At 44.5% G+C, this 23,542-nt stretch overlaps 1 protein-coding gene across 1 annotated transcript in view; it reads right to left on the bottom strand.

Moving 5' to 3' along the window:
- The window catches only part of HECW1 (HECT, C2 and WW domain containing E3 ubiquitin protein ligase 1), a 974,913-nt gene that overhangs the window by 25,147 nt on the left and 926,224 nt on the right, over positions 1-23,542 (bottom strand). The window contains exons 25-27 of the mRNA XM_086964874.1: positions 14,531-14,629; positions 12,533-12,662; positions 3,147-3,293 (exon numbers count right to left, since the gene is read on the bottom strand). Coding sequence (XP_086821000.1) covers positions 3,147-3,293; positions 12,533-12,662; positions 14,531-14,629 — 376 coding nt within the window. The remainder of the gene's footprint in view (positions 1-3,146; positions 3,294-12,532; positions 12,663-14,530; positions 14,630-23,542) is intronic.

Genomic DNA, 23,542 nt, shown 5'->3' with positions numbered 1-23,542 from the left:
TGCCCAACAAAAATGAATGTGTCCGTCTGTAACGTAACAGGTGCTCATGTAAATCGCTCTGATACCTTCGGGTCTAGTTTGCGCTATATAACATTCCACAAAATAAACAAACATTGTTGTCTCTTTCTGGGAATAATCCTATGCTCCTCGCTACAAAGCGTATCAGTCTATGAGCATGCCTCTAAGTCATTCTCAGCAGCATTAAATGATGGAGTATCATCTCATTCTATTAATTATCCAGCATTTTCTTTTCAAATCAAACAAATGCTTCTAGAAATGGGTCCTCATGATCTTCTCGTTTGAAGGTTCTCTCCATAAAGGTGCAATTGTTGCTATCAGAAAAGCAAATCAACTGCTTCTCACATCCGAATTGCTTAGCGTAAGGATATCTGCGGCTGCTGAATGGAGTGTCCTCAACAAGCATCTTTGATGTGTGATACTGCAAAGAGTTCCACTTGTTCACCACTACTATTTAGCATTTTTTGCCTTGTTGACAGTATCCACCACGCAGAGTGTCTCTTAAAGAACATTTTCTTTTGTATACTCCAAATATTATTTCTTCCCAAGTTTAATTTAGATTTGCGCATTAACCAATCCGTTGAGCTCCTAGCTTTCTTTCCATCTCATAATTCGTCAAGCACTTAAAGAGATGCCTCCTAAATTGGTTCACTGAGGGCTTCTGATGAACACATTTTCTCAGAGCTTAGGCAGCCAGTACTGCCTTGCATCATCGAGTGCCACTACAAGCTTTTCAGAGAGCAAAATGCATGGGCTGTGCTTTATACCTTAGCTAGCAGTGTGTATGCTTGAGTCGGGACCAGATGTCGCCACTGAGGCTTCCAGTGGGTGTGTTTAAATGAATCATTATAAAGAATGCTTTGGAACTCTTTCAGTTGATTGACTGAAGTAGGCCAATGTCACAAAACCACTCACCTGCATTAGCAATGTTTCATCATCCCCACTTACCTTTACATTTCTCAGTCTGCTGCATATGGAGCATAACACCCCTTATCTGAAATTCTAAGCACTTCAAATTCTAGAATATAGGTCCGTTCCAGAGGCGATGCCACTAGCGTGTGGCTCCGCTGAGGTTCTATTGCACCACCTGAATATGAAAACTATTCTAAGCCCATTTGGAAGACTGCATATGGTGAAAAAGATGAAGGAACCCTTTTAAGAATTCCATTTTAGTCGGAAGCATTTGTTCTGCATAATAAGTGATTTCCTTATCACTTTCAAATTCTCAGTTGGTTTACAACTGCAGCACCTGGTTTTATGGTAATTATTTTTTTGACATTTTCATCTGTATTTATCCATAGTTATTTTTGGGTAATTTTAGATGTATTTATCGATATTTAATTTTGGCTTTGTGAAAAAAGTAAGTTGAAACTAATACATTTCTACATTTATTTAACCAATAAATGTACACTCATGCTTAAACGACTCAAATGTTTCAATGATATGTATACCCATAAACGCTAAATGGATACACTGTTGTGAAAACGTACATTTTCGCATCAACCTTGTACACATCTACTGCTGTTTAAGTATCATTAAGAAACATTTTCTCTTTTTTGACTCTCTTACCTGTCAATCCCCACTGCTATTGGCCTGACGGCCATGACTGACAGTATTTAAAATCAGTCACAAAAAACGAATTTCCGTTTTTATGCATGTTTAAAAATAAATGCAGACCTTCTCTCTCCTCTCTTCTTTTCTTCTCTCTCTTCCTTTCTCATTCTTTACCCTCCTATTTGTCTCCCGTTCCCCCTTTTAGCCTTCTATTTACACTTATCATATGCCTCATGTATTCTTTTATTCTGTCCCCATGTACTATTATATGGCTTTGTATTTTGTTTGTTAAATCCTAATAAAAATTTCTTAAACTGAAAAAAAAATGCAGACAGGAAATAGATGGTTTTCTGTCTCTATTTATCTGTAAAAATCAGTAAAAATGGAAAGCTTGGATTCTTAATTACAATGCATGCATTTATATAGACAAGAATAGAGAGTTGTGTTGAATCATGGCCAAGTTTAGAGCGACGTCAAGCAATAGGTAGTCTTGGTCGAAACTGAAAGTGATTCTATTTTTTAATTGCTGAGCTTGTCAGGTAATGCACATTTTGCTAAATTGCATCTGAAGAATAGTTATTGGTTTATAATTGAAAATTTGGAACGAGGATAACTTGAACACCTATTTAATAAAGTTGTTCTTTGTTCAGCTTCTATTTTTAATTGTACTTATTTGTATATGTCATATGAGAGTTTGGTGTATTACCACCCCCTGGCTATGCCTACCTTCTTTTGACTAGAATCTGGAAACCACAGGTTGTTGGCAATCCAAGGGGCCTTGGGACAACTGACTATTACTGAGCCTTTACAAGCCCTCTCTCAAACACTAACATTGAACAAAGGCCTAGTGCTGCAGAAATCAAAGGCATTTTACACCTGAACATTACAATGATGTCACCCACAGATGGAATTAGGAGTTTATGTTTACCATTGTTGTGTCTGTCTTTAACAGCCCTGCTATTTCCTACTCTAACTAAACATCACGTTTTTATAGGGTTATATTATTGACTGAACATTGACATTATTGTATGTGATTAATGTGCCATGATGTATCTGAGCTCCAAACCTTCTATCAACTACTGAAGTGTGCCCCTACTGCTTGCCCAACCAGAGAGTTAAGAGTTCAGAGGGAGTACCTATATATCAAATGGATCAGCACTCGTACCCATGGCCCTGTGATACTAGGAATAACCTGTAGTAACCACTTAGATTTCTGCCATGTAAACCTAGGGCTATTCCAGGACCCAAGAGCTTATGAAAACGAACCTAACAAGGAGAGAGGCATCTTGTTCTTGTGCATCCAAGGCAGCCGCGCAGAGGCAGAGCTACCTTTGTACCTACCTTCAAGCTTGAAGAGGCCACATTAAGGTAATCTTTCTCAGTACTATTTACTATCATTCTGCTGCCTTGCAATAAAGGCTATTCAGATTTTAGTGTTAAATATGCTAAAAGCTACATAAATAAATAAACAAACAAACAAATACATAAATAAAGCAATTCATAAATGAAATATACTGAATAAATAACTAACAATAAAGTAAAATAAAGATATTTCAAGATCAGATTTGACTTACTTCATAAAAACCCCGTACAAGAGCCTCCGTTTGCTGAACCACACCTCGCTCCACTCGCCACTTCACCATTTTCTCAATGTATTCTTTTTTATTTTTCTCTGTCACCTGTATATTGGAGCCACCTGATTTCAGTTCTCTTTCTGTCACCTGCAATCCAAAACACATTCTTAGTAAACAAACGTAGGAAGGAGAACCATCATTTTACAAGTCTGGGATTGAATGGGTCTATGAAGTTGTACCAGTTGTGTAAGTGAACAGGCCAATTAACTTGAACTGTGATAGCCTAGATTGAAAGCTGCATGATAAATGAGATGGTACAGTGACTACGAATTTTGGACAAAAAGCAAACAAGCCCGTCATTTTGCTATGCTCATATGTTTTATGCAGCAATTATACATTGTTGCATGATAAACACTTTGGGGGTCATTATGATATCGGGCGGAATCACTACAGTCCGACACCGCATCAGTCATGGGACCGACCGACACCCGGTCGGCGGTCCCAACTGCCCCATTTGGATGCGACCGAACACCTGTTGGGTCGCATTCCTGTATTTAACTATGGGAACATGGATTCCGGCCGTAAAACATAGTAAAATGGGAGGTGTGGTTCATCCCTGAACCCCGTGTCACAAGGTGCAGGGATCAACAGGGTGCACCATAAGTGCCCCCTTGGCTTCCAACCGGAGATCGTTCATCCAAGGGGGCCCTGCTGGGGGCCCCCAAAGACGCTTTTCAACATGGTTTCCATGTCAGACAGACAGGCATGGAAACCATGTCGGGAACCATCATTGTAATCTCACGGGATGCAAGCCCTGCGCTTGGGATTACTTGCTGCATCATCGAGTCCATCAGGAGCAAGCCGAAATGACCGGTAGGATTCCTTTCCAATCACCTCCATCAAACTGAGGCTGTGAGAAAGGAATCCAACCGGCCCATTACGATACGGTTCTCGGAGCCTTCCGAGCCGCATCGTAATCGGCTCTTTAGGCTTTACAAAGGCACATACCAGTACGTAAACGAGCACCAACATGTAAGTGTATGTGAAAGAGCCTCCTTTGGTACTCTTTTACATACTCATACATGTCTTTGTAAATTAGCCTGAAAACTTTTATATTGTGACCGTAAAATAGGGTGCTTTGGTACTCTTTTACGTATTCCTACATGCCTTTGTAAATTGGTCCCAAAACTTCCATAATGCGAATATCATGGAAATGTTCAGGGAATATGCATATGCAATTATTACAAACAGATCGTACTGTGTCACCTTTGCACTTTTGCTAAAAGGGAGTTGGAAGTTTCGGGGCCAATTCACAAACGCAAGAATACATTAAAGATGACTGCAGTACTCCTTTATGTACTCATAAATGCCTTTGTGAATCGGACCCTTTTTAACAATAATTTTCAATGCTAAAAATCCACATTAAGCATTTTATTTATAAAATATAGTTCTGTCACAAAGGAGCCGTTTTTATAAGTTTCAAAATGGACGCACATAATTTCGTATTTACCATTAACGATTATGTCAACAATGTTAATTACATTGCACCAAAATAAAAATCAATTTATTTAAGCATGTACCACTTAAAAAAGGTGTCGCAAGTCAAGATTCCAAGAACCCCCTAGACTGAAAATTAAGATGTCCCAATCTCTAGACCTATCAACCAAAAGTAGACATTGGTTTGCTTTATGTTCAACAGATTCTGGCATACATGTGCAGCAACGTATGGCGTACATATACATGGTTTAATACCCACGTCACCATTATTTCGCACATTATGTCACAGCTGTTAAATATTTCCCATGCTTTGTGGCTGTGATATAATTTGTGTGGAATATTGTTGTGTTACTCTCGGTGACTTTGTCTGCAGCTTTCTTGGTGTTAGTCTTTGTGTAGGTCCTCTATGTACTCTATTATTGCTTTCAGTGGATGCCAGCTTAATGTCCCAAAAGCATGGTGTTAAGTATTTTGCTTCAAGGCACTTTCTTTATATGGAACACTGTAGCATAACAACCCACCCATTCCATGTGCTTAGATCTATTCTTCATGAAAGGGCCCAATCTAGACCAGTTGAATTGATCACAAGACAATAATGATACCACATATCTCCAAGCTTCTTTGCAACTGTTGTTGAATATAAGCTCTTAATGGATAGTCTAGAAATCTTCTTCTTTACGATTGTTGATTCGTCACATGCTCTGGGAGTTCTCCTAATGTAGGTCTGGAATGGGTTCTGTGACCCTGGCTGATGTTTCTGCTAATCTGCTCCTGATTGATATTCTCGCTGGTTTTCTTTGCCTTTCCGCATCTCACCAAGGGTTGCTAGGTGGCATTCTCCTCTCTATCAGATGTTGGACCAGAGATAGCAATTTCCAGTCTCCCGACTGTCCTCAGCCTCCTCCAGGCCACAAGTACGAGTTACTTACCTTCGGTAACGATGTATCTAGTAGAGACGATTCTAGCCACAGATTCCTTAACGTAGAATTATCCCCAGGCGTGAGCCTGGATCCGGAAAACTTTTCTGCCCCAGCATCCCTGCGCGCCGGGGGGACGGCACCACATGACTCCACCCTGACGACGTCCGTGTCCGTGACGTCAGCGAGGATACAAAAGTCCCACCCCGGCGCGCCTACGTCAGTTTTCTTCGGAGAACTTTTGCACGCCACAATATGGAGCGATCACAAACAAAACTGTGAGAATACTGGAACAGTGTGCGAAAACCTAGCTAAACAGAAGGGAAAGAAATGAAAGGTGAGGAACAGCACCATCCAGAATAGTGCCAGGTACTAAAGCACCAAGTCATGGAATGAAAGAACAGAGTGCAGCTACTGAAAGCAAGCATGTAGACAAATACAACCGCCTCCCCAGGGGCAGGAAACAAGAAAGAATGCACAATAGATGAAGAAGTCTGCAACCACCGCCCAGAACAAAGAAGGGCTCCAGGGACAGAACGGAAAAGCAACGACAATTCACCCCAGACAACACCAACAGGAAGGATCTCCTAAAAGAACTGAGGGTCGAGACCCAGCCATGGAAACTCAACCTCAAGGACTGCAAGAGTAAGAAGTCCAAGCCAAACAAGGAAGCAAAGAACGAGCGAACCCCTCATTGGAGACCAAGGTGCAGGGGCACAGAAGAACCCAGAAATTCATCACCCAATCACCAGAAGGAAGGAATGGAGCAACAACAAGGGGAGCATACCTCTAGGGAGGGAGTAAGAAAAGGGCACTCGCAGAGTACAGCCGCCCTGAGGCAGGTGAGTGCAGCAGACCAAGAAGGGTCCTCACAGAAACAGGGAGGAAGGGTGGGTCGTGAAGGAATCTGCGGCTAGACTTGTCTCTACCAGATACATTGTTACCGAAGGTAAGTAACTCTTACATCTGATAGAGACTATTAGCCTCAGATTCCTTAACGTAGAATAGATACCCTAGCTATACCCAAAGGGGAGGAGGGTTTGCGAGGGGACCCCTCAGCCTGAAAGAGCACAGGGCCCGCAGGGGAGGAGTCATAGGGACAGGAAGAACCCCAGTCCCCCTCTAGGCAGAAGAGGACCTCACCAGCTTAGAAGAACACAGAGCCCCACAGAGGATGTGTTAAGGAGAGGAGATGAGAGGGGCGGCCCAACCCCCACCAAGCAAGAAAGCAGGACAAGATGAAGGGAGGACAGTACCCCCCAAGCTCTGTCAAGGCACCAGGAACCCCTGCCAGAAGTCCAGAGGAATAGACAATGGCAGAGGAATACAGAGGAAGAAGAATCACCCCAAACCTCCAAGGAGAAGAGGCTGAACCGAGGCAAAGCCCTTCACTGGAACACATAAGCAGTGAAAGGGACAGTTGAACCTGACACAGCCTGAAGTTAACGGGCAAGGCAAGAATGATCCCGCAGGCAACAAGGCAGACGTGGGAAGAATGACGTAGTCTCGAAAAGCCCCAGTGAAAACAAGGGTAGGAGCACAAAGACCCACGTCAAGGTCCCCGGTCAAAGACCAGCCGAGCAAGTGGTGCAGCTGACTGCAGACAAGCCCCCGAGCTGAGCGCCAGACCACATCGAGCTCCAAACAAGGGCAAGGGCCAGGGAAATCTCAAACGGCCCCAAGAAAGGGACCGTTCCAGATGGAAAACAACCCACAAAAAAGTGGGACTAGCTGGAAGATAAGAGGAGGAACAAGTAAGACGGACCCAGCCGTCAACACAGGAAATCATCCCCCAGAAACACCAGACTGAGGACCAGGCCGAAATAGAGGACAGGAGGCTGAAACACCGCAGCACAACGCCGAAGATGGCATAATAAGCCAGTCAAACTGTACATCAGATACCTAGAAAGACAGAACTGAAGCAGCGCCAGCTACGCTTAGGTAATGATCAAGAAGCCGAACCAGCGGAATACAACGACACCAGAGAAGCAAGTACCCGCAAAGGAGGGTCCACACCCTCCCAGCGAAAGACAGAGGTATGAAATAGCTACAAGTACTCCACATGGGGTATGACACGTCCCAAGAAAATTATGGGAACCACTCTTAGGGAAGAAATCCCGCATCAGAGAGCAAACTATAAACCTGCGACAGAAACCACAGAAGGCTTAGAAAGCAGTTAAAAAGTATACTCTTGCCAAATAATGGGGGGCCAGCAGCCAGCAGCCAGCTAAATGAGTGGGCCAACCAAGGAACCCCGAGGGCACAGCAACCCTCACAGAATGTGTAATGGTCACTCCAACACCAGAGTCCACGAGCAGGTGGAATAACACCTCCCATCAAGCCCCGGAGGCTCAAGAAACCAGCCTGCGGAAGAGGAGGAGGAGGAAGAGGAGGATGGCGGAGGCCCGCAAGAAGACGCTGAATGGCGGAGTCTGCATGAGTATTAAACAGAAGGACCCCCTCAAAGGGCAGATCAACCAGACGCTCTCTTATATTTTCGGGAAAAACGGCATCACATAGCCAAGCATGGTGACGGAGAGCCACAGAGGTAGCCATAGCATGGCCGAGAGCATCAGCAACATCCAAGGTCGCACGAAGAATGAACGCGGCCAACTCCCTACCATCCAACACATGGCCCCGCAGATCAGCACGGGCACCCTCATGGGAGACATGATAAAGAAGAGACTCAACAGAGTCCCACAGGCTGGAGTTAGCCCTGGTCAACACACACAAAGTGTTAAGCGCCCGCAAGGCAGCGCTGGAAGAAGCAAAGAAATTACACCTCCATGAATCCGACCACCAGGTCTGCTGAAACGGAGGAAACAACACCACAAGCAAACATGGAAAGGCATTCCACAGAAGAGAGCCTTAGGTAGAAGGGTGGAAGGAAAGACAGACAGGGTCGTGCGGAGTGGGACAGTGGCAAAGCAGGAGCGCCTGGGGCACCGGGTCGCCCGTGGCAGGACGCCCCTGTTAGATTTGGGGGTCTCTAGTTGGCTAGGTACTTGTGACAGATAGGGACCCTCGCCTCTAGTCAGGATAAGGAGACCCTCCTTCGGAGTTGCGACGGCAGGCACAGCGACGGCGACACTCTCTGACCTCATTGCGAGATTTTTCTCCTGATGCGGTACAGTGCGACAACTACAGCGGTGACACCCTCCTTCAGAGTTGAGACGGCAGCAGCAGCGACGGCGACACACTTCCTCTTCGTTGTGGCAAGCTTCTCTCCGATGCGGTGCAGTGCGACAGTTGCAGCGGCGACACCCTCCTTCGGAGTTGCGACGGCAGGCACAGCAATGGCGACACGCTTCTTCTCGTTGAGTCGCGCTTCCAGTTCTTTGTGACATGCAGTTCCTCAAAAGGCCCAAAACAGCAGCAGGCACTTCCACAAGAACTCTGGGGAGCTGGGGGTGAAGTCTATTGTCCCTGAGACTTCAGCAGGAGGCAAGCTCTTTTCCAAGCCCTTGGAGATCCTTCACAAGTTGAAAGCAAAGTACACAAAGTTCTTTTCTCCTTTCTTTGGCAGTAAGGCAACCCCTGCAGGCCAATCCCCTAAGCAGAACTTCAGCTTGGGAATAGTCTCTCCTCAGTTTCTTCAGGTTCCTCTCCTCAGTAAAGGTTTCTTATTGTAGTCCAAAAGTGATCAAATTTAATGAGATCAGGGTCCCAATATTTATACCCCAAAATCCTTTGTTCTCTGTGGGGAGAGGGGCCCTTGCCGAGTCCAAACCAGTTCTGAAGCACTCTGTTTACTAGACTTCTCCTTTCCTTTCACAGTGCAGGGCAAGCACTTCAGACGCCCCACAGGAGGTGGAGCCAGCATTGTGAAAGGCAAGTAGAGTCCTGGAGCAATTTATTTTTACAGGACTCCTTCTCTTCTTTCAGTGTGCAGGGCAGAGACATCAGCCGCTCCCCAGGGGGTGGAGCCAGCATTGTGGAAGGCAGGCACAGCCCTATTCAAGGTTCAGGTGCAACTCCTCCCTCTCATCTAGATGCAGATCTCTCTATTCACCACTGGATGACTCAGCCTGTCTCTTGAATCCCCCAGCCCTGTCACTCACAAAACCAGACAAAGGAATCCACAACCTAGCAGAGGCAGGTTTGAATGGTTAGACAAGCAAATACCTACTTTCTAAAAGTGGTATTTGCAAACACAGAATGTTAAAACCAACTTCACTAAAATATGTATTTTATCATTCTGAGTTCAGGCATACTAAACTCGAACTCCTACCATGTTCTCTGAGACAGTTAGGATTATAAAATTTAATAACTCTAACAGCCCATTCTGGTCTATGGAGAACAGGTAGCCTTGCAATAGTGAAACACGAAAATGGTTGTAATTCACTATTAGGACATGCCACACAAACCAGGGCTTGTCCTACCTTATACTTACAATGCACCCTGCCCTTGGGCCTACCATAAGGGTGACTGATATGAAGAAAAGGGAAGGTTTAGGGACTGGTAAGTGGGTGTACTTGACCAGTCAGCATGACAATACCAGACTGCACGCAGGCTCTGCAATGGCAGACTTTAGACACATTTTACAAGGCTGCTTCTGTGGGTTGCACAACCAGTGCTGCAGGCCCACCAGCAGCATTTGGATTTACATGCCCTGGGCACACTCAGTGCACTAGACTAGGGTCTGACAAGTAAACCAAATAGCCAAACATGGAACCACTGATTAGTACATCAATTTACAGTAGGGAGCACTTGCACTGTGGCACTGAATAGCAGTGGCACAGTGCCCAAAGCATCTAACACCAGTAAAAATACATGAAGCAACAGCAAAGAAATGGAAGGGAGACCCACGCCAATGGTGCCAGGTCTAACAGCCCCCATAAGAGAATTGTGGAAGGATGCTTCAAAAGGAAGGAACAACTCCTGTTCACCAGAGCCCTGGTGGAGAACTTCCAAAAGGTTGTCCATAGGAAACTGAGTGACAGGTTCACCCATACGCAGAATACCAGTGGCTGAGGAAACAGCCTGTACAAAAGCAACACTGGCCTCAGTAGGGCGCCACGGAGGGGAAAGTAATTCCTCCGTGGGCGAGGGCTGCAGGCTGAGCCATCCATCTCCAATTCCAGGGGGGAGCGGCCAGCCCCGGAATAGTGGAGGATGCACAGATGAATGGGGAACCTGAGGGGTCTCAGGGGAGGGTGGAGAGGCCAGTGGAAAAGCCAGCCGCGAGCCACGAAAAGAAGGGTTCGAGGATTTAGGCCATGGGGACGGTGAGTAGCCTTCCCTGGAATATGTCAGTGAAAAGGCAAAAATACAGCGCCCTGTCTCCGGGGAGAAACACACCAACAGATGACAGACCTCTGGAGAAGAGGGGACCTCAGGAGATGAATCCAGAACCCGACGCCGGGGCGGCTCCATGGAGTCCACCAACCGCGCCTGATCGACGTCGATCGGTGCTGGAGTGGGCACTCGTGGCGCTGGCTCAACTTCTGCCACCACGTGCTCTCCAGGATAATGGGGCGGGCCGATGCCAGAACGGCGAAGGAGCGGCACTGAAAAGGCGCCGGCTCGGCCTCAGATGGGGCAGAAGAAACCGGAGGCTCTTTGCCTCCGAGGTAGGAGACAGACGCTGGGATGACACCGACTGGGACAGTCGCACCGTGATTTAGGCAGGCGTTGCACTCCCCCGAATCGTGGTGCTCACCCAGGCACCACATGCAAATTGGGTGAGGGTCCGTCGCCGACATGGGACGTGCACAGGAGGTACACGTCTCGAATCCTCAAGGCATTCGCGCACTGTTCCAATAACGCCAAAGCGTGAAAAAGAAGAGAAGGCCTGAAAACGGGCCAGGACACAATCCGGATCTGCGTTGCATGCGGAACAGAGAAAAAACTGACGTAGGCGCGCTGGGTGGTACTTATGTATCCTCGCTGACGTCGCGGACGACGTCAGTGCGGAGTCACGTGGTGCCGTCCCCCCGGCACACAGGAATGCTGTGGCAGAAAAGTTTTCCGGATCTAGTCTCACGCCTGGGGATAATTCTACGTTAAGGAATCTGCGGCTAGTAGTCTCTAACAGATATCTGAGACAAAGGAGTTGTGACCTAAACGTTCTTCTCTTGTGAACGAGCAACACACCAGTACTCGCCAGTTTTACACACCCTCTGCTAAAAAACTCCAGTGACAAAGCCCCTCCACCATTTCAATAGTACCTCTGTGCAATTTTGTATATCGCTGAATCGAGGTTGACATTATCAACAGCAATATTGCGTCCATTACATCATCAAGATAAATATATATTAACTTTTCTTAGATTCAGTTAATTAGACTTACTTTCCCCTCATCTTCTTGGAACCTTCTACACAATAGGGTCAATACCAAACACTGAGGCACTTCTGCAAGTAATGTATGTTTCCTTACATAGAACTGATGCAAGACTTTCCCATCCTGATACTATAGAGTGTTATTTTTTCTTATTTACCAGGCTGGATCAATGTGAGCAATGCAATTGCTGATATTTAATTAATCCAATTGTTGTTAATGAGTTGTACTCCTGGGAAAATGACACCTGTAAATTACTTGTGTAACTGAGTAGATTTGGAAATGTGTAAATGTCGCAGATTTCTAAAAGTACACTTGAAATAGTTTCACAATAAAAGTCAGTAATTTTTCGCAGCAAACGTCTGACCTTTTTTTGTGAATGTTTGAAAAGTGACAGTATAAGTGAATGAAGGAAGTTTGCTTACTTTCTCAGAAATGCGCACAGCTTTAGTTCTGCTGAAACATATGATACGTTTGTGCCTCCCCTGCATATAAACATGTCTTCCACAGGCACGAAGGAAAACTGACCATATTTCCCCTACCTACTCTTATTTGCAGATCTATACCAAAGGATAGGAATGTACAAGAACAGATTTCACTGCCTAAACTTTCCTCTAACAAAAACTGGTTGCTTGTTTTATTCCGAAAAATCTCTTCACTCTGGGTACCGCTCATTCCCAAATAAACACTGACCTGTCCGAACACTTCCTCATTGACAGTGAAAGTAAGGTCCAAGATATCTGTGATGTCGTTGTCCTTCATCCACTGTAAGCTCTGATGGAACTCCTCGTCCAAGTATTCCAAGTCACTCAAATCACATGGCCTGAAAGAGCAAAAGGGGGAAATAATCATCAACATTTGAGAGGATTTGAATAATTAGGGAAAGAAAACATCTCTTAAAGATAGACACATGTGACTGTTGAAAGTCCAATTGCTTGATTTATTTTCAGGAGTAAGACAAGTAATGCAAGAATATGTCACAGCAGCATTTTTGTGAATTGAAGTAGTTTCTTCTCACTGAATGGGGGTTGGGAGCACACTGCCTCACAGTCCCAGCACAGTTCGCCCCTTTGCATCCTGGTAAATGCAGTACACAGTTCAAACTTACTTCAAAAATAGCTGGAGTTTTTCACCAAAGTTGGTGCAAACATTGCTGTATATCTCTAGACACGTGTTTCTGGGTTGAGCCCTTCATCAGTAGAGAGCAGCAGTTTTAGAGAGAAAAGAAAAATCATAAAGTACACACACTTGGCGAACTGCATTTACCATGATGCCTAGGGGCGAACCTGCTGGGAGGTGAAGCAGTATGATCCCACATGTGTTTCCGGTTTAGAAGGCTCCCTCGAGCCATTTGAGCTGACGAGCTCGTGGAGAGGCACCTGGGCGCCTGGAGAGGTACTGTGACCCGAAAATACTTTGGCAGCCTGCACAGCAACCCCATACATTCGAATTTCCTAATCTCTACTGATGACGGATAACAATCCAGAAACACGTGTCTAGAGATGGCCAGCTCTAATCTGCACCTACCTGGTGAACCACTCGAGAGACTTTGCAAGTACACACACTTGGCGAACTGCATTTGCCATGATGCCTAGGGGCGAACCTGCTGGGAGGTGAAGCAGTGTGATCCCACATTTGTTTCTAGTTTCTTCTCACTGTTCAGAATTTCACCTACATTTAGTAAGGTTTTGTATTAATAAGCAGATTTAGGCTCTAGAAACGTTATGGTTTCCTATATTTTAAAGTAAGCCTTTACATTGGTAGAAGTATTTCTTAAGTGGACACATCTTAATTTGTTCCATGAGTATATTTCTGGGTGTGGTTAGAGTGCTCCCTGGATGTGACAGAAGTAAGTCTGGGTGACAGTCTTCTGTAGTTCACCTTAGGCCATTGGGACATTGCAGTCACATACAAATATTTTTGCTCTTTTTGTGTAACACTAGACAACATAATTTGGGTGTATCAGTACATTTTTCTTCCTTCTATTCTTATACAAATATATTCATTCTAGTCCTGCGGATACTCTCAACCAGACGATGTTCCAGATGGCTCCACACTTCTATAGATAAATCCCTACACACACATTCACATTTTGGCCAGAGGAACTCAGCGTGGGCATGGCCAATACTCTAGATCTTGCTTATATAGAGTATGATTTACCTTTAAAGTAAACTATGTCCTCAACAATTGTTCACACTCAGTGTAAGGCCATGAGCAGGGAATTGTTTTTTTTCTTCATTTCTTCGATCACCATAAGACGGGAAACATCACTGGTGATTACAGCAAACCATTGCTGAATTTATCAAAGGATTTGTTTCAAAGTGCTCTGCCACATCTCGTCAAAGCCTGAAGTTTGGGAAGAATGTCTGAGTACCACATCCATCTCTAACAGTGGGATGCAAGGGCCTCTTCTCAGGCGACTAGGAGGGGCACAAGTCCACCCTCATACCCTGCTGGAGGGAAAACCTTGAGCAAATGCCAAAACACACCATCCCGCCCTTTTCCCACCATGTGGATTGAGACGGATTCTGTTGTGTAATGCTTTCCACTCAAACATTACTGTCAGTAGTACACATTATCAACTTAAACAACCTGACCAACAAAAAGTACCTCTTTCTTTTCAAAATACCCAGTATTAAGGGATAAGACGAAAAGGATACTACTAGCTGATGAAAGCATGTGTTCACTTACAATCGAAGCAATGCCTTGTAGAACGGTCGGGTGAAGAAAGCATCTAGAAGATACTGATGAATGAGGGCAAGGCCAAGAATGCGACCACTAAACCTGAACCTGAAATAGAAAAATCAAAAGACATGTAAATAAATTGCGGTCTTTTATGTAACATATGCACTCTTGCATACTCTCTAATCAGCATTCTTAATTGTGTATTCTCCTTCTTACAGACATTCATCTTGTTTATTGAGGCACCAGCCAGTCTTTCAGCCTCTACTTTACATTAGAGCTATTCCTCAATGCCCACCTTTTTGCTATAATATTGCTAATTCTTTGATGGTGGGATCTGATACACTATACCCACTCCTTATTGATTACCTTCAGAATTTTAGGAAGTATACATTTAATGCCTGCCTCAGATTACAACACTTAAGACCCAGTTTGCAGGTCCCTTTGGTACAGAATACTCGCTACTATCCTCTGCAGATAAGTCTACATTTTACAAATACCGGTAAAATAAAATAATTATATATACACCACAGATAACATGCTGAGACGATGCAAAGTAATGAAGCAGTGAATTAAGGGGTCTTAAGAAGGATATATTCTAGGAGTACAAACCCAGGATTGGGTCTTCAACAGGAAGCTGTTCAGATTCGCATCCCAATTTTTAGGAGGGGCAAAATAACTTGTATTGATATTCAGCAGCAATGTCTTCTTTGGAAACCATATCTCCAAGACCATTGAAACACCTTGAAATCAGCTATCAACGAGTAACACCAAAATTCTTTCAATAAAGAAGAACCATGTAAGCTCTGATTGATTCTAGCTAGGTTTGAACTATTTATGTTCCAAAATATACATGCACACAGAATTTAACATATATTTAATCCTGGTGAAGCTAAACTCACAATGAATTAACTACAAATTAGGAACAGATCACGTATAGATCAGTAACTTAGTACAGATCTACAAGTCAACACCATATCTCTACATAGGGCCAAACACAGATTTTAACGCTGACACTAGAAAACCTAGAGAGATTCTAAAATACATTAAAGACTTGTGATCCTTAGTGAACATATATAGTGTATTTTCTTTCAGGTCATCATACATCGTATGTTGTACTCTAATTCATTATACTATGATGCATGTGCATACAAGGCGGCCATCTGCGATACATTATTTTCAGAAAAATCACTCCAAGATGGTCAGCTCACAGGTGTTTACAAGCACGGTGGCCATCTTAGAATGCTCTTTTTTAATGCAAAAGCAATTCAAGGTGGCCACTGTGCTATGAGCATGTCATACATCCAGGTCTATATTATCCTTATTGAGAAACCAAGGCGATAATACAACTTGATACGAAAGATCTTTAAAAAAATGGATTTAATTCCAATATCCCATTCATCATTGATTGCTTTAGTAATACGAGAGACCACCCCTACAACAGTCACAAAAGCAAAATATCTGGGTTTCCTATTCAATGACAAACACCACTTAGACCTTGCCACCAAAACACGGGGAAAGCAGTTAAATTCCTAAATATAGGTTTAAGAACTCTCACGTTTCTACTGTCCATTCGTGAGTGGCTCCTCCAGTCTAGTTTCTTCATTGCAGTCTAGTAATTGCAATTGTAATTTAATAGTTAGGATAAATGGGAACACAAGTACCAGAATGCAAAGAAAAGTCCCTGAAAGGATGAACTACTCATGCAGGAAAAATAATGTAAAGTAAGGATGAGGAGAAAAACGCAGAATAGATCCAAAGGGAAGAAAAGAAAGAAAGGATGGCACGAGGATGGGTGAAAGAAGGAAGAAAAATAAAAAGGCAAAAGGAAGAAAAAGTGAAAAGTAAGATGGAAGGGTGAACGAACGGAGGTGAATGAATAGCAGAGTGAATAGCTGGACAGAATGCAGGGCTAAAGGATGTAAGGAAGAGTAAAAGTAAGAAGTGTGAAAGGATTGATAAGCATAGTCAGAGTGGATGGAAGAATGGGCAGATAGATGAAAAGAAGGAGGAAATAAGAGAGAAAGGATGGATGGAAGGATGGATAGATGCTATATTGATATGTGAAAGAATCAATGTATATATGAAACAGTGAAAGGATGGATGAATTGACAAAGGTATAGTTGAATGGGTGAGTGGCAGGAAAAGTGAAGGGAAAAAGGAATGGAAGGATAGATAGAAGGCGAGAGCTTGGATAAATAGATGGTTGGGAGGAGGAAGAAAGTGTGAATGGGACTCTTCTATGGAGGGTTGGACTTGCTGGCTTTGCGTACTCAGGGCTTGATTACGATATTGTTCGGAAAGCATTCTGACCAAATTGGATTCTGAATGGTTTCTAAACTAATCGGATACGGGGGGGGTCTGACTAACCGATTACGATGGTAATGAATACCATTCTGTCAGGGGAACCTGTGTTCCGCCGAATACACACGCTACCATTGAAGAAAGGGGTGGTTGGGAAAATTGTGCGCCCTGTGGCGGGCATCCCTTGGTGCCTGCCACACTGTGCATGGTCTGTAAGGGGATCCCTTGGTTACCCCAACAGGCCCCATTCGGAATGCTCCGGGTAAAGAGGTGCCTGCTACTGGCCCACAAAGTTAGATTCCTACAGCTGATCTGTCACTCGGTCAGAAACGCCGTCTGTAGACCCTTACAAGTCGGCTCCGAACGACTCGGTTCCTCCGAATGTCATCCGGAACTGACTCTTTCCAACGCTTTCCGAACATCGTAATCGGCAGTTCGGAAAGCTTTCCGAATCGGTCAGGAAGACGGGTTCCGAATCGGATTTGGCAGACCCGAATCGGATATGGCACCTTTCCGAACGACAGCGTAATCAACCCCTCGGTGAGACTAGAGGCATGGTTTACAGTGGGACTTATTTTAGTTTTTGGGCAACTTTCTTGATCTGAACAAAGATATTTCTTATAATCACACATTCTTACATCTCACCATTATTTAATGTTTTCAACACATTCCCTGATGTAAATGTTTTGGACCCTACAAAGGCATTTTCAGGTTTAAACATATTTTTACAGCTGACAATCCTTTCATTTACATCTGCCGCAGAAAGATTCTTGACAGGTGTAAATGGGTTTACTGCTGTGAAGTTCTATGTGACAAGTGTGTAGAATTAGCTCAAGCAAAGGGTGTGAAGTGGGTGGAGCAAGCCATGGTTAGCTGTATATGCATGTGTATACCCTTTGTGGTGAGCACAAACTCCAATCTGACCTGTTCCCGTCCTGGAATGTTGAGAAATTTGCTATCGCAGGTGGCTGCTGTAACTCCCCCTTCCAAGGTGGGAAGAGGAACAGATCAACTCTAATGTTGGAGTATTTGAAGGGGCGGTATTTCATGGAGAAATGTTTTCTCCCATAGAGGACAAAAAAATAAAATAAATGTGTACTGTCACTTCGAGCTCCATCATGCACCTTCTGTACAATTACGCACCGGGAAAATGGAAGCCCAGGTAGTAGGTCACAAGATATTTAGTAGTCCGGCCGGATGCCTGTGCTTGGTGTAACCTTTAAGGGGTACTATTGATAATGTTTGCCAATTCCGAAATATTTGCAAAACTACGTTCAAATGAGAGAGGAAATTCTCAAATGTACTTTCGCACATTTCTATGCACTTTTTTGTGAACTAGCCCCGTTGACTGCATAGAAGTCCTGCGGCCCATTTACAAAAACCTGGGGCCTCATTTATCAGGCCTTGCGTCAGTTTTGCCCTTCTGATGCGTCACTTTTTGTGACGCATCAGCGGCGTAAAACATGCCTCCTGTTGCGCACTATTTACAAAGTGATACATCTAAGCAGATGCGTCACTTTGTAAACCCCTTCGCTACATTATACCTGCGTCAGGTATAATGTATGCAGGGGGGCGTTACCCCGCAAAAAGCCTCGTAGAAGTGACGCAGTGAAATCTATGAGATTTCACTGCGTCACTTCTAGGACATTGTTGCGTCAAAATCTTGTGCCTGCCTCACAGCAGGCGTAAGACTGATGCTGGCCCTTTCACATGGGGCTTGCCCCATGTGAAAGGACGCATTGCTGGAGTTGCATCACTTTTGTGACACACTCCAGCAATGCGTCACTTTTGCGCTTACAGATACATCAGAAATACTGACGTATCTGTAACTCCTTGCGACAGGATGCGTCATACATTAAATATGACGCATCAGATATGTCACAAGAAGTGCGCACTGAGAAGTGACGCATCGCTGCCTTCACGCAGCAATGCGTCATTTCTCATAAATGAGACCCAGTGGCTGTAACATGATGGATTTTGCTGGCTGCAGAGATTAAAGTGAATTCACATTTCTCTGAGTTAGTGCTTTACTCTTAGATAAGTCAGCTCATAAGCAATGGACAAGGCTTTCCTCTTTCTGTTTCTGAGCCGTGCTGTGTAGAAATAAATCACTAGCTCAGAGAAATATCGAGTTAAATAAATTCACTTGATCAGCGCGCAGGCTCATAAAACAGGCTTTCGGGTACGCCCAGCCCTAGCAAAGCCCATCACAGAACCACTGGTTCGGCCTTGCTCGTGCAGCTAAAACCTCAAATTAACAGTATCAGTTCATCAGTCCCTACCTTCGTAGACTTTAACAATACTAGCTTCATATTCAACGACATCAAGAAACGCTTCTATAAATATGCTAGAATCCATTTTAGAACAGTTTTATTTTGCAGAATAAAGCCCGCTCGCCGCCGCTATAATTCTTTCCACCTTTCCAAGCAGCCTGCAGATGGTTCTGGTTTAGATATGACAGGTTCCACATAAATCAAGCTGGAAGGAATTTCCGTGGATCAATCCTTTCATTTGAAATTATGTCCATAGAGTAACAGGACAAGTGTTTACTGGAGATGCCAGGCGCAGAATGACATACGCGCGTCTGATTACAACCAATCACCGCCAGGGCTGAATGCAGCCATTTTCGTGGGGAGTGGAAAAAACTGTCCACCTGGCAGCTAACAGAAGACTGATTATATATGTACCTCACAGCTGTTCCCCCGACAGCCACAAACGGCAGCTGTTACATTATAATATGCCTAGGGCTGGCTTCCATTTTCCGGCATATGCCAACCTCTTGAGTTTTGTTCTAGTCCCGAGATTTGGATTTGATGCTTTCTTTCGATGTTTTATTTCCTTCGTTTGATATTATTGAAGTAAATATGATCTACATGTTGCTCTGTCATGATCGAGGTAGCTGCTTCTACCCTGCCTGTCTTCCTGGTTAAGATGGCCACCACGCAACCAATCAGCAGAGCACAACTCTCCCAGTCTTAAGCTTCCGCTCAACCAATGAGAGTGTTTCATAAGTTGTAGTCTTGCTTCAATTACTCTCATTAGAGCAACACAATTGAAAACAATGATCTGTGAAAGTTAAGCCCTGGATGGGTAATATGGGCATCTTGCTGATACAGGGAGATCTGGCTAACATGCTTGGCAAGGAGATCTGTTACAGAGGCTGTTTACCAGAAAAGGAAAAAGTTAATATGCTAATGATTGTACTTGGGTTGAGTGAGGCTGACCATCATGGTTCTAGGCATTCTGAACACCACATAAACATGTTAATTGTATGAATTTATGTATTCTGCCCAAGAAGGGATATTTTGATCACTTTGAAGAAATCAGTGGTCATGGCTTAACACAGTTATGGTTGTCAGTAATTCCATTTCTATGAGGCCGTTCTTCTTCATTCCAGTCATGACTACATGAGGTGGACCCACCTCCCAGATATACACTTTTTAGCTTATCATTCTTAAAGCTTAAGCGACTCCAGCTACTGCAACTTATAAAACTTTCCTAAGGAGAAGAGATTGGGTATTGATCCAAGTTCTCGAGATGGGCCGAATCAACCACCACCAACACTAACTCCTCTTGCTAATTTCTTGTCTCATATTTTAATAAAGGAGGAATAAATACCCACACCAATGCTGATGAAGTTCTTTCCTGCATGGATCATATGTAACACAGAAAAACAAATGATGTATCTCCAGTGTAGGACTTTATTACATTAGATTTGGCTTTATGTAGCGCACACTTGCTCAGACAACATTCCCCGACTCAGAAACAAGCTTTACATCATCCTTGGAAGTATGAACAAATCAGTGAGCCTGGTGAGGTACAGCACTCTGCTATGGAGTTTGAACTCCAATCTCAAAAGGCAGTGGTCAACCTGCTGGTCCATTCCATCAGCATGTGTTCAACAGACAGGCTGCTAGAAAGATAAAAGGTTTTAAAACAGAACACTCCGCATTTTGAAACTTTGTTAATGTTCGTGTTCCTTGCTTTTTGCAGTTTTGAGCTTTCTCAATAATTTGGCTCTGAAGAAGAGTCCAGACTTATGACTTTGCTGTTTGTGGATTAACATATTCCAGGCTGCTCTCAGGACAGAGCCTTTCTGTGTTGATGCCCCTTACAGCAGGGTAGTCTCTGGCCTGAAGCACCCACATTCGAGACACACAGAGATGGGAGATTTCTGCACCTAGCCCAATTGAAAGTGTGATCAAGGAAAACAAAAGGCTGGACCTCACCTAAAGAGTTCTTTTCAACGTGGACAACAGAATCAGCAGTTCTACCCTTACAATTTAACGAAGAGCAGTGCTACCGCAAGTCATATCAGCAGCCCCTTGCTCATTTAATTTCTTAAGGGAACCCTACGACTACCCCCTCTCCACATTGTGTGGATCTCCACCCTCCAAGCACAGGAATGCAGGTAGTACACTTCCACGGTTTGGGGAAGCTCTCCTTGCCCTCCATCTGGTGTAATGTAAAACCAGAGGCATCCAAAATGGATCCCACTTCGCCTTGTAATTAATACTGTGACCAACATTTAAGCATGAACATCAGACAACTTCTTTACCTGCATTTGCAGAACCTCAGTTTTTGATTTTTGCATTAGTTACCCATCTATTTTGTGACATTGCTATGATCTTGGGATTACTGCTTTATTTTAGTGCACCCTAAAGCTCTCCAAATTTCCCCATATATTCATACAAATTACTTTACGCTGAGAATGGAGGCAAGATGGCCGCCGTGGCTCTGTAGAGAGTAGTCGCACTCTATACTCTCTCCTGTCCTAGGATGATGGAGTATTGGTGACCCCAGGGATGTGGGTTCTGATGAACTGGAGTTCCCTTGCCACAGCAGAAATACTCAGCCCAGACTGGTTGAGGGTCTTCACTGTAAGAAGAGCGAAAAAGAAGCTGACAATCTGGTTGAACTACTGGAGAAGTCTGTTCAACGAAGTAAACGTGCCTCCGAAGATGTCCCAAAGACTTAAGGCGGATAAAGACAAAGTTACAGCAGCAGGATCGGCTAAGTCCTCAGGAGCCCCTGTGAGAGAGGGGGCTATTCCAAAGACAGCCCCTGTGAGAAAAGCGCCGGAAATCTCGGGTCGAAGTTTGAAGAACGCAGCAGCAGCAAAGAAGCAGGAGAAGAAACTGGAAGCAGGTCCGGAGACCCGCTCAGCGATGCATAAAACAACAAGGGATATTGCACCAGACGGGAAGCCCCAACGAGCGCATGCAGCTCAAGTAATTGGTAAGGATCAAAAGAGACAAGCGACCTTACCGGAGTCATTCACCACAAGGGCCCCTCTGTTGGTTCCTCGTATAGAGATCCTGGCAGACACTCAGCAGCAAAAGGAGCAGCAATTGACGGCTACCGGCGATCAGGGGATTAGCGGAGAAACAAACGCGGAAGCAAACGCTACGGACCGCGAGGACGCAAGCAGCGAAGCCCCGGTTGCTAGGCAACAGAGAAGCAACGTAGGAGACGGCATGGTGAATGCAGAGCGGCAAGCAGAAGCTCCAGAAGCCGCGGGAGGAGAGGAGACGGAGGTGACGGTGGGTAAGGCATCTGGCTGTGACCCGTGCAATGTTAATGCTCCTAAACAATCAGTAAATACAAATAACGCGCAGATGCTAGACGCTCTCCTGTCAGTGGAGGCAGAACTATTTAATAAACAGCCGAAGGCTTCTGAGGCAAGCTGGGGCAGCACGCAGAGTCTAGCGGAACAGCATGGGCTATATCTGGATCAGGACTCGGGGAGAAATAGTAAAAGCTTAGACAGAAGTGCGAGGGGAGGCTCGCCGGAGTTTTTTTCGGTTAATGAGGGCACGGACTCATCAGAACCAAGCGAGATGGAATCAGAGGAAGAGGAAAGCGGGACTGAATGTACTCCTGACTCAGATATTAGTAATAGTTCCAGTGAATTAGGCACAAAAAAGAAAAAGGGCACTGTGGGAGCAAAAACAAGAAGCGGTAGAGGCTCAAAAAGCAGTATGTCTAAGAAATTATCATGGGACTATTCCGCTACTTCAGAGACCTACAAAGAAAGCGAGCAGGAAGGAGGGGAAAAGGAGGGGAAGCAGGATAACCAAAGGGTAACCCTAGAAATGCTGTTTGGGACCCTGAAACAGATGCAAAAGGAGGCAAGAACTGAGAGCAGAAGGGCGAAAAGAGATACAAAAAAACTGCAATTATCATTAAGAAAAGTAAGTAGAAAACAGGAAGAGGTTGAGGAAAGAGTTCTACAAGTGGAAGAAAGGACAAGTAGGGTGGAAGACGAAGTGACAGACTGGCGGACTTTTAAGACGGATCAAGAAAAGGTGGTTGAAGACCTCCAGTGGAAGCTCGAAAGCTTTGAAAATCGCCAAAGAAGGAACAATGTGAGACTTTTGGGTCTGGAGGAGGGAAAAGAGGGACAGGATCCCAGAGGGTATGTGGTTAGGATTTTGGAAGAGGCCTTTCCTGATTCAAAATGGCAATGGGATGTGGAAGTGCAAAGAGCACATAGGTACCCACTGTTCAAAAAGAAAAACCGGGGAGGGCAGGGGAAGGAACTCCCAAGAGCAATGTTGTTTTTTTTGGGTAACTTCCTAGCAAGACAGGAGATAATTGATAAAGCCAGACCTGACTCAAGAATCACAGTTGATGGAAATACTTTCTTCTCAAGGCCAGATTTCTGCCACGTCACCGTGGAAAGAAGGTGGAAATTAAGACAAATGATTGGCCCTT

Source organism: Lissotriton vulgaris, chromosome 4_1 (genome assembly GCF_964263255.1).
Source record: "Lissotriton vulgaris chromosome 4_1, aLisVul1.2, whole genome shotgun sequence".
In the NCBI taxonomy this organism is placed as follows: domain Eukaryota; kingdom Metazoa; phylum Chordata; class Amphibia; order Caudata; family Salamandridae; genus Lissotriton; species Lissotriton vulgaris.
This window is presented reverse-complemented; position numbering and strand designations above follow the sequence as displayed.